Consider the following 13,511-nt stretch of genomic DNA (forward strand, 5'->3'; position numbering starts at 1 on the left):
GAGTTATAAATCATAAATTCTACAGAGTGTCCTGATGAGACACGTTTGTCTCTGCTGAAGAAATGAACCAATCATAGAAGACCTGATGAGGATACTTTGGTTTTTGCAGCCAGCCTCCAGTGGACACTCGAGGAACTGCAGTTTATTTTTTAGTCTCGTAGTTTTAGTCCTCCAAACCTCCTTGTTCAGACTTCCAGCAGGTTTTCCTGAACAGAATCACACTCTCAATACCTGATATCAAAAATACTGTTTCCATGGAGATCTGGAAACTGTGGGCGGAGCTTGATCTGCAAGCTGCCAAATGTTCACCTGGAGGTTTGTTTTTTTTCCCAGCAGTGCTTCTGGTTGTGACGTGTGCTACACTTCGACTTTTATATTCCTCTTCTTTGTTGATCGGCCGGACGCCACGCCAAAAAGGGCGGTGTACTAATGGCGGCCAAGCAACACGCCTGGCGCTATAATAACAGTGTTTACCTTTAGTGTCAGATTCAGCCAATGAGAGGGAAACAAACAAAGTGACAGGATGGAAGAAGATGAAGCTGCTTCTGTACGTGCACGACGATGTCTGTCGGGCTCACCTGCAGTGAAGCTGAGCGGCAGAGCCACAGACTTGGTGTCGGTGAGCGTGAGCAGGTTTTTGTTGGCGGTGAGGACGCTCAGCTGCTGGAAGCCCTGACACGTGCCCCAGATGGGGAAGAAGTCCCCGGCATCGTTAGCCTGCAGGAGGAAAGATGACCTTATTAAAACAAACCTCCCTCTGTGTGCACCTGCAGCCTGTGTCTCACGTCTCACCTTCACAGCCAGGTTATAAAAGATCCGGGCCGCTCGGCTGAACTCTGACCTCTGAATATCTACATCTCCACCCGGCAGCAGCAGCCTGAGGAGAAAACGAGCAGGCCGATGGATTTACAACAACACCCTCTGCATTCGCCTCTCCGGGCTTCCATACGTCTGGGCTTTAAAAATGTCGTCACACATGCGACCACGTGGCGTGCTGACGAACTCACCCGTTTATGGAGTAGAATATCTTGGTGTATTCTTCTACTGTGCGGTTGATTCTGGTTCATAAAAAGAAACAAAAAAAAAAAAAACACAAGTGAAACACACAATCAAATACACGATTAGTATAGATTGGAAGACTCGTTTCCACGACGACCAGGAAACCAGAGTGAGGCTGGTCTCCACAAGTCGAGTGAATAAATGTGAGCGGCCTCAAGGCGTTAACTTCAAACACATCAACGGGCGACGAAAATAACTTGGAGCTCGAGCTGGAAAACAGCCTGGAAATCCCGTGTCATCCACAAGCCCCGCCCACTTTTAATACCACGTTTAAATGGCGTGAATTAAACTGAGGTTAAAAACACTGGAGCGTTGTTTAAAGATGTCGACGACTGTCACACCCAGAGATAGGCCATTTGGTTAAAGAAATTATGACCTTTATTTGCATAGACTCCGCCTACATGTAACCACACTGAGCGCCATTATTTCAGGGAGACAGTGTGACCAAATATGGACAAAATTAACCCCTCCCCTGTGGCTTCAGGGAGCTTCTATCAGCTTTAAATCTGTCTAAAAAAAGACGTACTTCCTTGTTTCTGAAACTAGACAGCATGCACATCTGTGAGAGGAAACAAGGCCTTAAACCAAACTGATTATGAACCATTCAATATCCATCTTCCTTCTGCTAAAGTTCCCTGATTCAATTATATTTTTTTTTTTGTAAAATGCCGAAAGGAATAATTCAACAACGCAACAAAGACAATGATCCAAAGAAAACTCTCACAAAGATGAAATCCTGAAAGTCAATGAAGACTTTGTAAGAAAATCCAGACCTGCACCGCGACTGAAACGGCTGTCAGTCAGATATGAGTGACAGTTTGACCCATCAACAAGCCAGGATTGATGACTCTTTTGTCAATTTTCTAGAAGGGTTTTCTTAAGAAAGCCCCCCATCAATGTCAAGACAAGGAAGAAAGAGTGTGAACAGGCAAATGCTTAAGGGGTGCATGTGTGAACAGACATGTTTCAGGAGTGCATGTGTGAACAGACATGTTTCAGGAGTGCATGTGTGAACAGACATGTTTCAGGAGTGCATGTGTGAACAGACAAATGCTTAAGGGGTGCATGTGTGAACAGACATGTTTCAGGAGTCCATGTGTGAACAGACATGTTTCAGGAGTCCATGTGTGAACAGACATGTTTCAGGAGTCCATGTGTGAACAGACATGTTTCAGGAGTCCATGTGTGAACAGACATGTTTCAGGAGTGCATGTGTGAACAGACATGTTTCAGGAGTCCATGTGTGAACAGACATGTTTCAGGAGTGCATGTGTGAACAGACATGTTTCAGGAGTGCATGTGTGAACAGACATGTTACATGTTTCAGGAGTGCATGTGTGAACAGACATGTTTCAGGAGTGCATGTGTGAACAGACATGTTTCAGGAGTGCATGTGTGAACAGACAGATGTTTCAGGAGTGCATGTGTGAACAGACAGATGTTTCTAGGAGTGCATGTGTGGAAGCAGCTGGAGTGTACCTGATGGGTTACGACCCGGGCCCCTGCTCCCTCCAGGTATTTCACGTAGGAGGCAGCGATGTATGAGGGGGCGGGAGCCGACTGGTCTCCGGGAAGATTTTCTTGAGCCAACACACCTGGGGGAGACACAACACAGAGGAGGTTAAAGAAGTACAAAGAGTGTGTGTGGGGGGGGGGGGGGGGGGGGGGGGGGGGGGGGGAATCCACACCGACTCCCTCCTAACTGAAGAGGTTTAATCCCGGACAGGTCCTGACGTGTCCTGTCCTAAGACATGCGTCTCCGTCTGATGAAGAGGGCATGTTTCGGTTCTTTGGTAGAAAGCTCTAGAACGTTACATCATAATTCACAGGAAGCAGAAATAGAAAGCACAAACTGTGCCAGCAAACACCTGAGTGAGGTGAGACTCAAAGGGGCCCTCGCACTGGCCATCCGTACTGTGCCCACTTCCTCTGTGCTGCACACGCTCACGCACGAGCCCGGACATTTGGGCCTACTTTGAATGGACCACAGATCACAAGTGGTCAGAAACCCCTGTGAGGTCTGCAGCCTGTCGACTCATTACTTCCCTGATTGTTATCAGTAACACGTTATTCTCTAGAAGCCGATGGGTTAAAAAGAGGAAGTGTTTGAGTCCATGTTCATGTTTGTTGGAGGTTTTTAAAGTCTGAGTCGTCTGTTAAAGGATTCAAACCCAGCCAACGAAGACAATGCACGTAAAGCTGTTCAAGGTTTATTTCTGACCTTCTTTAAAAACTGAGGATGGAAGCTTCTGGGAGAACCACGAAATACAGACAACTTTTTCTTCAACAGCCTGATGAAGAGAAAACACTCTTTGTGTACATCCTCCCTGTGTTTAGATTAGATGGTGAGCATTTTATATTACTGTATCTATATCAATGACTTGATGTTTTATTGATGTACTCAGTCACATCGACATCTTTACATTTTTCTGCTTCTTGTTCAGTTTAAAACTAAAGCTCATGTTAACATGCTGCACACATTACACAGACAGCACACCTGACTGGATGTTTACTGACTGACTGGGACTGTTTACCTGGAGCACACACACATAAAGGTAGGAGCACACACACATACAGGTATGAACCTGCGTGTCATTTGGGTCGTAACAATCGTATTACAATCACGCATCTGTTTCTGCAAAGCACACTGAAAAGATTTGTGAAATACAACACATTTGAGTATTAATAAAGCACGTGCATTGCCTTAACGAACCGCAGATTTGCGCACGCGCGCACAAAAACACACATACACCTGTTCTCGAACATTCTCCTTTCATGACAATTGGACAAGAGCTGTGTTAATGACACAGAGACACACCGACACACACAGACGGTTCACCCCGGCAGGATCTTACCGATGATAGGTCGATAGTTGAGCTGCTGGCCTCTCCCCGCAGCGCACGCGACGCAGGCGGTCAGCACCGCGAGCACGGCTGCAGCCGGTGGACACATCCAAAAAGCCCGCACAGGTTTGTAGTGAGAGCCGCTGAAGAGGACCGCTGCAGGCTGGCAGTGCAGCTGGAGTCTGTTAGAGATAATAATGTGATCTGTCAGTGCTCGTTAAAAAGCGGACTGATGGTCAGAGATGAGGATGCTGCGTCCTCCTCTCCTGCTGTCCTCCTCTGAATCTGCCTTCACCTCCTCGCGGGCCAGCAGCAGTATCAAGTCAGTCACGTGGAGAACTCCCCTCCAGAGTCACACGTCATCTAGAAACGCCCCCCTTTCCCCCTCCCTTTAGATAGAAATGCACTGCCACTCCACCAATGACAAAAAGAACTGATTATAGATTTGTAAACGTTTAAACTGGAGTCAGCAGGAGCAGAACCTGACACAGTTATAATAATCATTTATTATTTAACATGCAGTGGACATTGTGCACACTAGTTTCTGGCCCCGGCTCGGCTGTTAGCATTAAAACAGAATTACAGAGAGAGTGATGGGATACAAAGACAGAAACACTATAAACTCAACAAACAGGAAAATGAAGCTCACAGCCTGTTTAGTTTGTGTCTTTCAAACCTGGAGCTCTGTCACGTTCTTTATTTCAGATGCTCATGTGTGCGTCTTACTGAGAAGGACGACTGACTAAATGTACTTCTGAGTTTTGGCGCTCTTCAGTTCGCCCTCGTTCTGATGACGCTGTTCGCTTTGCTAACCCGCTGACAGATTGTTAGCGTTGTAGGGCTACGTCTATCTTCATTTGGCTCGCTGGTGGGCTTTATTCACACAAGCTTCACGTTGTTGTGCTTCAGGACGTTTGAGGTTGTGAGGTAGACACGGACACAATCTGACAACGAACATCCTCGTTTCCTCCGGACAAAAACTAAAGTAACGGCCGCTGAATGGAAACGTGTGCGCTTCCATCTCCCAAGCTAGGTTCTCAGGGTTTTGGCCTTTAAGTTTTGTGACAACAATTGACAAAACAAGCCCAATGCCCCCCCCCCGAAAAAAACAACAACCATGGCAGCACCTGAAAAAAAGCCCAGCTCCACGGTAAAACCGCGTACCTGGCAGCTGTGGAGCTAGCTACCTTCCTGCACCGCTAACGTCACGTGATTCTGTAGTAATAACAACAACTGTAAAGTTATAGGGAGTTATTTTTTGCTTGGCTAACTGTGTTACTATCACAGGAAGTTCATTACTAGTTCTTTACACTACTCGTAACGTGTTACCAGTAATGCTTAACTACCCAACACGGCGTATTCATTAACCCTTTAAAAACAAGCGTCTCTTTCTTCAGCCATGGTGAGAGCCGTTTACTTGGATGAGTCTGAATCAATCCAGAAAACATCTTCATCATTTTAGAACAACAAGACATGTACATGTTGTATTTTTGTATCATTGTCCAAATTTATATCCTGCAGGTTTCTTTTTCAAACTGTGATTTTTGGCTCCTGGGAGTGAACGCCAGTTTATGAGAATCCCTGCAGAAGTATTGTTAACAGGTTTTGTTTTTTGGATAATTTTCTCACATGATTTTGTTCTGACAGGCCTGTCATTGAATCTTATGTCTTTGTAAAGCGCTCAGGTCTCTTTGTGAAGATCGAGTCGACATGTGTTGGAGTAAGCCTGCTTGGTTCTTTGATTATCTGATGAAAAAGATGTTTTGATTGATAGGATCATTTCCTGTTTTTGCTTCCTGCTTTTGTTCAGCCAGTTCATGTGGAGATGCTCTATGCTATATTAATCTGCTCGGGAGGAGTCCGGTCTGCTGGAGCTGAGACGCAGCTGATAGAAGCATCGTGGATGGGTCTCATGTCTCATGAGGAGGGAGCGTTGTCATCACACGCTCAGAATGCTCTGTTACAGCTGGAGCACGCCAAGCCACTCTGCAATGACCTTTTCTTTTACAAGGTCATCCAATCAGTCAACAGGGTGGGAGAGGATCTCTGTGTGTGTGTGTGTGTACGTGTTAGCATTTAAAAAGTCCAATCAGCAACATTAGCACCAGCGCTAGTTTGGTCACGTCTGCCATAGAATCAAATCTCATGCCAACGAAAGTGATGGCGTCACATGATGATGTCACACGGAGGAGGAGCCGGCGCACAGCGAGACGTCACGAGAACAAAACTCATTTTTCACCGTTTACACAGAAACACCTTAAAAGTGAGCGTCTGAACATCTTCACCCTGATGGAGCGTTTACAGAGACCTAAAACCTAACGAGGTTTTTAAAAACACACGCACCCTCATCCCCCTTTTTTGGTTTATTCATAAGAGCTCAAACAGGCCGCTGTGATCTTCTTTTAGACGTGAAAGTTTGACAAACTAGTCATTTTTGTCGAGCAAACTCTTCGACTTCGCTATCGTTGCTTCTGAGCTTATCACCGCTCTGCAGCTGCTCTGAGTACAAACTGTTCCCAGCTTTTTATTTATCTGGTTATTTTTTTGCAGCATGGCATGTTTCATGGCGGGTAGAGTACTTAAAAATATATGCCATTACTTCTTTGTGCGTTTATGTCGACGCTGCATTTCTGCTGGAGCGGCTGAAACTTCACAGCTTCTGCTGACCTGCACACTTTGAATCAGGAACACGTGTTTCATCAGGAACATGTCCGTGGTGTTTGGTGTGTTTCTGTCAGCAGGTGTTATCTGACATGTTGTCTCGGTACAGAGCGTGGTGTTCTGTGTGTGACGTCTGATCATGGTGCAGAAACAGGATTACACTACGTGTGTTTGTTTAAGTCATTAAGAGCTGCAGTACAGAGGTGTGTGTGTGTGTGTGTGTGTGTGTGTGTGTGTGTGTGTGTGTGTTCGTTTGGCAAAGTCAGCAGGTTTTGTGGATGATGGTACTTCATGGATCGTGACTTCACTGCACCTCCAATGGACAGCCACAAGAGGGCACACTCCACCCAGTCTGAAGACAGAGTCATTGTGTGTCTCACTGGTGTGTGTGTGTGTGTGTGTGTGTGTGTGTGTGTGTGTGTGTGTGTGTGTGTCTCAGTCAAAATGACCTTTTTAATGCAGGGACCCAGGGGGCCATTTGTTGAGGGGATTTTTTGCGGCCTCAGTCCGATGACATATTTATTAGTTATTTTTATTTTGCATGTTAGTGAAGGCTGACAGATATAATGTATAATTCATAATATAATATAATTCAGTATAATGAATGTTTTTTTTAAAACTTTTTTTATTAACTATGAGAAGGAATATTTGCATCATTTTTGCAAACAAGCAGACTGTTCATTAACCATTTAATAACCTGAGATAAATACAGAAAGATTTAACAACATTAACAAGCTTAAACAAATAAAATCAAAGTATTTGATTAATCATTATTAAAAGGGTTTCTTTTGTGAATCTTTTCATTCTAATCTATAAAGCATTACTGGTTTTAAAAAAAAAAGACATTATAACACAATAGTTTCTCACTGTAATTATTTATTGTGTATTTATATTATTTTTGAAATAAAAAAAATACAAAAAGTTCTTTTAAATTCAAATATTTAAAAAACAAAATAAAACAATTCTAACACGACAATTTTGGCCCGCAAGTAAAATGTGTTTGGACACCCGTGCTCTGATGTGAATGCAGGGTTAGTCTCCCTCCTGTGTCAGTTCATTAAGATTAATGACGCTTAAAAAATGTGATGCATTCATCTCAGACATTAATTGTCCAGCACTTTGGTCAGCTGTGGTTGTTTTAAAGTGCTTAATTAAATAAAGTTGGATTGGATTGGATAATTCATCTTGACTCACTCTGAAGATGCTGAAATACGTCTTTAAGGTTCGTTCAGAAAGATTTCACGGAGCAGATAATGACGAACCTGTTGCATGAGTCATTGAGAGGGAAGCAGACGATCTGAGTTTAATCAAAGAAACGATGTTTGAGCAGGAGGGAGATCATCACCTCTCCATCAGAGACGGAGCGAGGTGAAGGTGAGGTGAAGAGTGTGACGGATGGTGTGTGTGGATCATCTGCACAGAGGAGGTGATCGGAGGTAATCAGAGAGCCAGGAGAGGGGAACGCCACACACACACACACACACACACACTTGTTCTTTTCACTGAAATGCCAGCTTCTGCACCCTGACACGTACTTGAAATGCACAAAATATTATTAAAGTTTGATCTAAGCCCTCAGTCTTTATGGCATTTGTTATTGCTGTTATATCTGCAGCAGAGGATTCTGGGTAAGAACAGCCAGTAAAAGCAGATTCAGTTGGACATGGTGGTGTCTTTGCGTCTTGTGACAGTCCCAGTCTAAGAGGACTTCCTGTAAGGACTCTGTGGACCAGCTACAGAGCAGCAGACACTCAGGTTAGCAGCTGGGATCATGCAGGACCCTCACACGGTCTCTTCTCAGGGTTTGAGTGGCTCTCCTCTGAACGCCGGCTTCACTGTCCCTGCTGCAGGACACAGACGAGTCCAGCTCCTCAACTCCTGACCCCCCCCCCCCCACCTTAACCCCTAATGATGTTTAGTCTGTCACTATCACTGTATTATTTAGTATCTGCTTACTTGCACATAGCTCCCTCTCTCTCTCTCTCTCCAATATAAATATTTATTTCCTGTTTATGGCACTAAAGTTCTGTTTACATCTTTCGTCCAATCACAGTCCACTTACCTTCTTCTGTGTGTAACTTTGTAATTTTGTATTTTAACTTTATTCTCTAGTTGAAACTTTATACTCTGGTTAATTTTTCAGTATAGCTGCACTGTTCATTTGCTGCTCTGTGTGACCTTGAATTGACCCCGGGGACAAATAACTTTGTTTATTTTTTAAGTTGTATTGAATTAAACACGCAGTCTGTGATTTTATTACATCAGGAAAAGTATGACACGTCACATTGATATTAGCTCCGCCTCCCTTCTACCTGAGCAGAGGTCGACTTGCACGCTGTACACACACACACCTGTTGCAGATGAACACAATTTAACCTCGTGCCCCCCCCCCCCCCCCCCCCCCTTCAACAGACCTGCAGCACAGATATTACAGGACGTCGTCGGATCCTGGAAGTCTTCGGTGATTTCTGCAGAATCTGACGGACAGAAAGAGACTGTTTGCAAAGTTTGAATGAAGCTGACAGCACAGGAGGAGTTCCTGAAAAGCTCACCTGCTGTACAGGTGCTAACGTGAGCCTACGGAGCGTGCAGGTACTTATTGGCTTAGTGCATCCTGAACGTTATTCAGCCTCTGTGTGAACCGACATGTTCAGCTGAATTTACGTGGAAATATAATGTTTAGTTTCGATCAGCACATTTAAAAAGACTGAACTGGAAATGAACTCCGAGGAGGAGGATGAGTGGACACAAAGAGGACGAGAGAGAGAGAGAGAGAGAGAGAGAGATGGAGAGCGCGCGGGAGTGACACAGAGGAACAAATGCAGAGAGACAGGAGAAAAAGAGAGAGAGGGAGAGAGAGAGGTGACTGGACTCTGTGAGAGAAACAGAGAGTGAGAGCGACCATTGGTGCCGCAGCGGGACCGACTGTCACACCGACCGTCAGCGGGGTCGTTAGAGAGCAGCGGCTGCTCGCAGTTCACCGGCACGCGCGCGCACACACAGACACACGCTCAGCGGGGGAGAAGAAGAGGAACATACAGTGAATTAAAAAGAAGAAGAAAAAGGGATATCGTTGTATTTTCCGTAGTTGCAGCCGCCTCTGTGTCACACCTCCACCGGACAGGATACCCTGATCATCATCACTCCTCTTCATCCCCCCCTCGTCATCATCATCCTCATCACCCCCCAGACCTCTCCTCCACTTCCTCCTCTCCTTCATCACCATGCCGGGCTGGCGCAGGAACCTCACTTTCTGCCTGCAGAGGATGCACGAGGAAGGTAGGAGAGCAAAACAAATGAACGTGTGTGTTTGTGTGTTGTTTTTCTACGCATAAGCTATTTGCACGTGCGTGTGAGTTAGTGTGAGTGTGTGTGTGCGCGCGCGCGCGCGCAGATGTGTGCTTTCTCGCTGTGATAACATTGTTTCTGCAGACACTTTGGATCTGTGCACTTTCTGCTTCATGTGTTGGGAGTTTTCTGGATCACTGGAAGTGCGCGCGCGTGCGTCTGTGGCGCACATGTTCAACGTGCAGAGAAACCGCTGTAGTAAATCGTGCGCGCGCATGTTTTGTGTGTTTGTGTCTCGGGTGGAGTGATGTTTGTGTGTGCGTAGACACGCTTGGTCTGCTGGAGCCGCGCGCGCTTTGCGCACACGTGTCACCACGGGTTTGTTCCGCCGTTTCAGCTGAGATCGCGCGAGGCTACTGATGCTGGCAGGTCAGGGTGCGTTCGTGCGTGCGTGCGCGTGCGTGCATGATAGACAGAGAGAGAGGCTGCGTGTCGGTCCTGCAGCATGAGCGCGGGAGGAGGCAGTCGGTGATGATGTTGGTCAGCTTCGGGCGTGCACGTGCGTGCGTGATGGCGCGCATATCTGAGCGCGTGCAACCGGAATAGTGTCGCATGTGTAACAGAGTCAGAGTGGTGTTGACATTGGTGTGGATGACAGTGTGAGGTTCTGTGTCTCATTGTCTCTAATAGAGCTGCTGTACAGTTCATACATGAAACTACAACATGACATGTGACAGGTTTTAGTAACCAATGAGCAACAGGATCTTCCTTTCAGCACACACTTTCATCTTTCCACCTGTTCATGTTGGTCATGTGGTTGGAACAAACCCAAACATCACTGCAGCAGAAAGTTCTCAAACAGCGACCTCAAATTGTCTCTCCAATAATCTGTTTGAATCAGTGGAGGCACTCTGCAGGATGTCTTTAATGCAGCATCAGTCTTTGTCTAAATAAATCGCAGCCCTCTCCTATTGGTCGAGATGAAGTGCACCAATCATCCAAACTTGTGGGACTGGACTCTGTCGTCCGGCGCGCGTGCACAGCTGTTCTCACGACCTTAAATCACTCACATTTTGGCTCCTTTTAAAAGTGGTGAGCTCTGACTCCAAACGGGTCGGACCTCCTCGGGCTCAAACACATGACCTGCAGGTTCACTGATGATGGCGGGTCTGGACCGAGCGTGACTCACTACTGCTGCAGTGTGTTCCCTCCTTTCTTTCCAGGTGTTGGAACCTTCAGCCGGTGTTTACCTGAGCAGTGTGCGTCTCTGCAGACGGCGGTGATTAATGTCTCCTCGCGGCAGAAAGCGAGCTGAGTGCGTGGTGCAGACTTCCAATGACTCTTTCACACGTTGTTATCTCTGTTACCTGCGCTCACACACATTCTGATGATGGCTGTTGGTCTCTCAGGGACTTTAATGCTGCATGTCTGTGTGAGCACAAAGTTTGAGTTTAATAAGACTGAAGCTTCTGAACTTCATCACCAGCCACCATCTTTAGGAGTAACTGAGTTAAAGCTGGCTGCACACACACATCTCCCACGGAGCGGTTAAATAATGTCAGTGGCTCCGCCCACTTTAGGTTTCTTTGCACTCCTTCTCCTGTGTTTTCGTTCATTGTTTCATTTCTTCGCTCTGAATTGGTGCATTTTCTTAGAAATGAACAAATGTACCCTTTTGCACCCCTTCAGCCTCGACAGCGTCCTGCTGATTGGACGCTGTGTGTGTGTGTGTGTGTGTGTGTGTGTGTGTGTGTGTGTGTGTGTGTGTGTGTGTGTGTGTGTGTGTGTGTGTGTGTGTGTGTGTGTGTGTGTGTGTGTGTGTGTGTGTGTGTGTGTGTGTGTGTGTGTGTGTGTGTGTGTGTGTGTGTGTGTGTGTGTGTGTGTGTTTACGAGTTGTCTGTTTGTGTCCTTCTGCACGTACATACGTGTCGTGTTCTTTACAGCTTTTCAGCATCGTGCGGAGGAAAGTGATAAATTCCATCATTGTGCTCACAGAGCGCGTGTGTGTGTGTGTGTGTGTTGCATGGGCTTTGTTTGTTTGATTGTGACTCAGTGGTGTTTGCTCAACAAACAAGAATTAGAGAGAGAGAGAGAGAGAGAGAGAGCACTGAGCAGGACTGTGTGTGTGTGAGAGTGACAGGATGGAGACGTAGCTTTTGTAATCAGCATGCCGGATGCACAGTGACCCTGCTGTCCAGCCACATCGGCCTCATGGACACATGAGCGTCGGTTTGAATCCGCTAATTGTGGCGGTCCTTCAGTTTGATCGGGGGGCGTGCGGGTGTTCGGTACGGAGCGGAGCATCATCACTCCGAGGTTAAAGAGTGCAGGAAGCATCTCCTCCATCAGCCTCTCTCTTCCTGATACACAAACTTTAGAAGCAAATATGAAAAGGAGAGAAAGGACAGAGATAAGCCGACCTTCCCTCCAGAACGTGTTTGTCATTTTTCAACATGTCTGAAAAAGCTCCCGCTCAAATCTGTTCAAGAAAACTAAACCACCACTTTCATGTTTGTTTGTTTTTTCACCTTCATGTACTTCAGAGCGTCTGATTGATTTCAAAATAAAACACAAGACTCAACACGAGGTCAAAACAGGCAGCGGATGATCAACGAATCATCCTCACAGAGACAAAGCTACACGTTAGCTTAGCATGTAGATGTCACATGAACAGTTGATCTGAAGTCTGTATGTTTTATTTTGAAATTGACTAGATACTCTGTCACTTCCTGTGTCATCAAAAAGAGCCCCGGCGCTGCTGTACACATGGACGTTTTAAATGTGGGACTTAATGGAGAGTTGTTGGCTTTCGCAGACGGCCTCTAGTGGACACTCGAGGAACTGCAGTTTGTGTTGCACTTACCCACTGGAGGTCGTCGCTTGGTTGAAAGTGAAAATGACAAGAGTGCATCATTCAGATAAACGTTGACAGCTGATAGCTACTCAACCGTCCGGGTGATGACGTCACCGCTCAAGTCAAAGTCAGTTCTCGGTTATCAAGCTGCGACAACGACGAGAAAAACTGAAGTGTGAGTGATGCATTTTTTAGCAGCGTCATGGTTTGATCTCTCTCCCCTGATGGAGGACGGGATACGGAGCAGCAGGCCTGTGCCATCCATCGCCCAGAGGACGTGCAGAAATGTAAGGTTAATCAAACAATCGCAGAACGAGGAGGAAACGAGCACGACGGAGGACGAAAAGTCAAGCCAAATCGGACGCCGGGTGAGAGAAGAGACCTGCGAGGGGGGGGGCAGCCGTGGGAGACGCAGATAAAACACAGGAGGGGAGAGATAGAAGGCCCCGTTCTCTCGCCCTTATCAGCCGAACGAGAGGATCCCATTAATCAGGAGACGAGGAGATCAAATAATGTGGCGGTTAGCACAGAACGAGCTCGCCGTCGTGCGTGTGGGTGTGTAATGAAGTCAGTGTGTGTGATTTAGCGCCGACCCCGAACCTCTTTTAATAAGGCTTAGTTGTGTTATCGCTGATGGACGAGGAGGAGGAGGACGAGGAGGAGGAGGAGAGGAAACAGCACAGGGAGTGTTTCTGAAGACTTCAACATCGTGAGCGTGTTTGTTTACAGACTTTAAGAAAAATAAAACTACGTCACACCAAGTTTAAAAGTTTAAAAAAAACTAAACTTTACATTTCACGAGGGAT

General features: G+C 46.2%; 1 protein-coding gene across 1 annotated transcript in view; it reads left to right on the forward strand.

Annotated features, from left to right (window-relative positions):
* The first annotated feature begins 9,191 nt into the window (after nt 1-9,191).
* grip2b (glutamate receptor interacting protein 2b) overlaps nt 9,192-13,511 on the forward strand; it is a 149,689-nt gene continuing 145,369 nt past the window's right edge. The window contains exon 1 of the mRNA XM_079341614.1: nt 9,192-9,842. Within this exon, the coding sequence (XP_079197740.1) occupies nt 9,788-9,842 (55 nt within the window). The 5' untranslated portion in view covers nt 9,192-9,787. The remainder of the gene's footprint in view (nt 9,843-13,511) is intronic.

Source organism: Symphodus melops (assembly GCF_947650265.1).
Source record: "Symphodus melops genome assembly, chromosome: 4".
Classification (NCBI taxonomy): domain Eukaryota; kingdom Metazoa; phylum Chordata; class Actinopteri; order Labriformes; family Labridae; genus Symphodus; species Symphodus melops.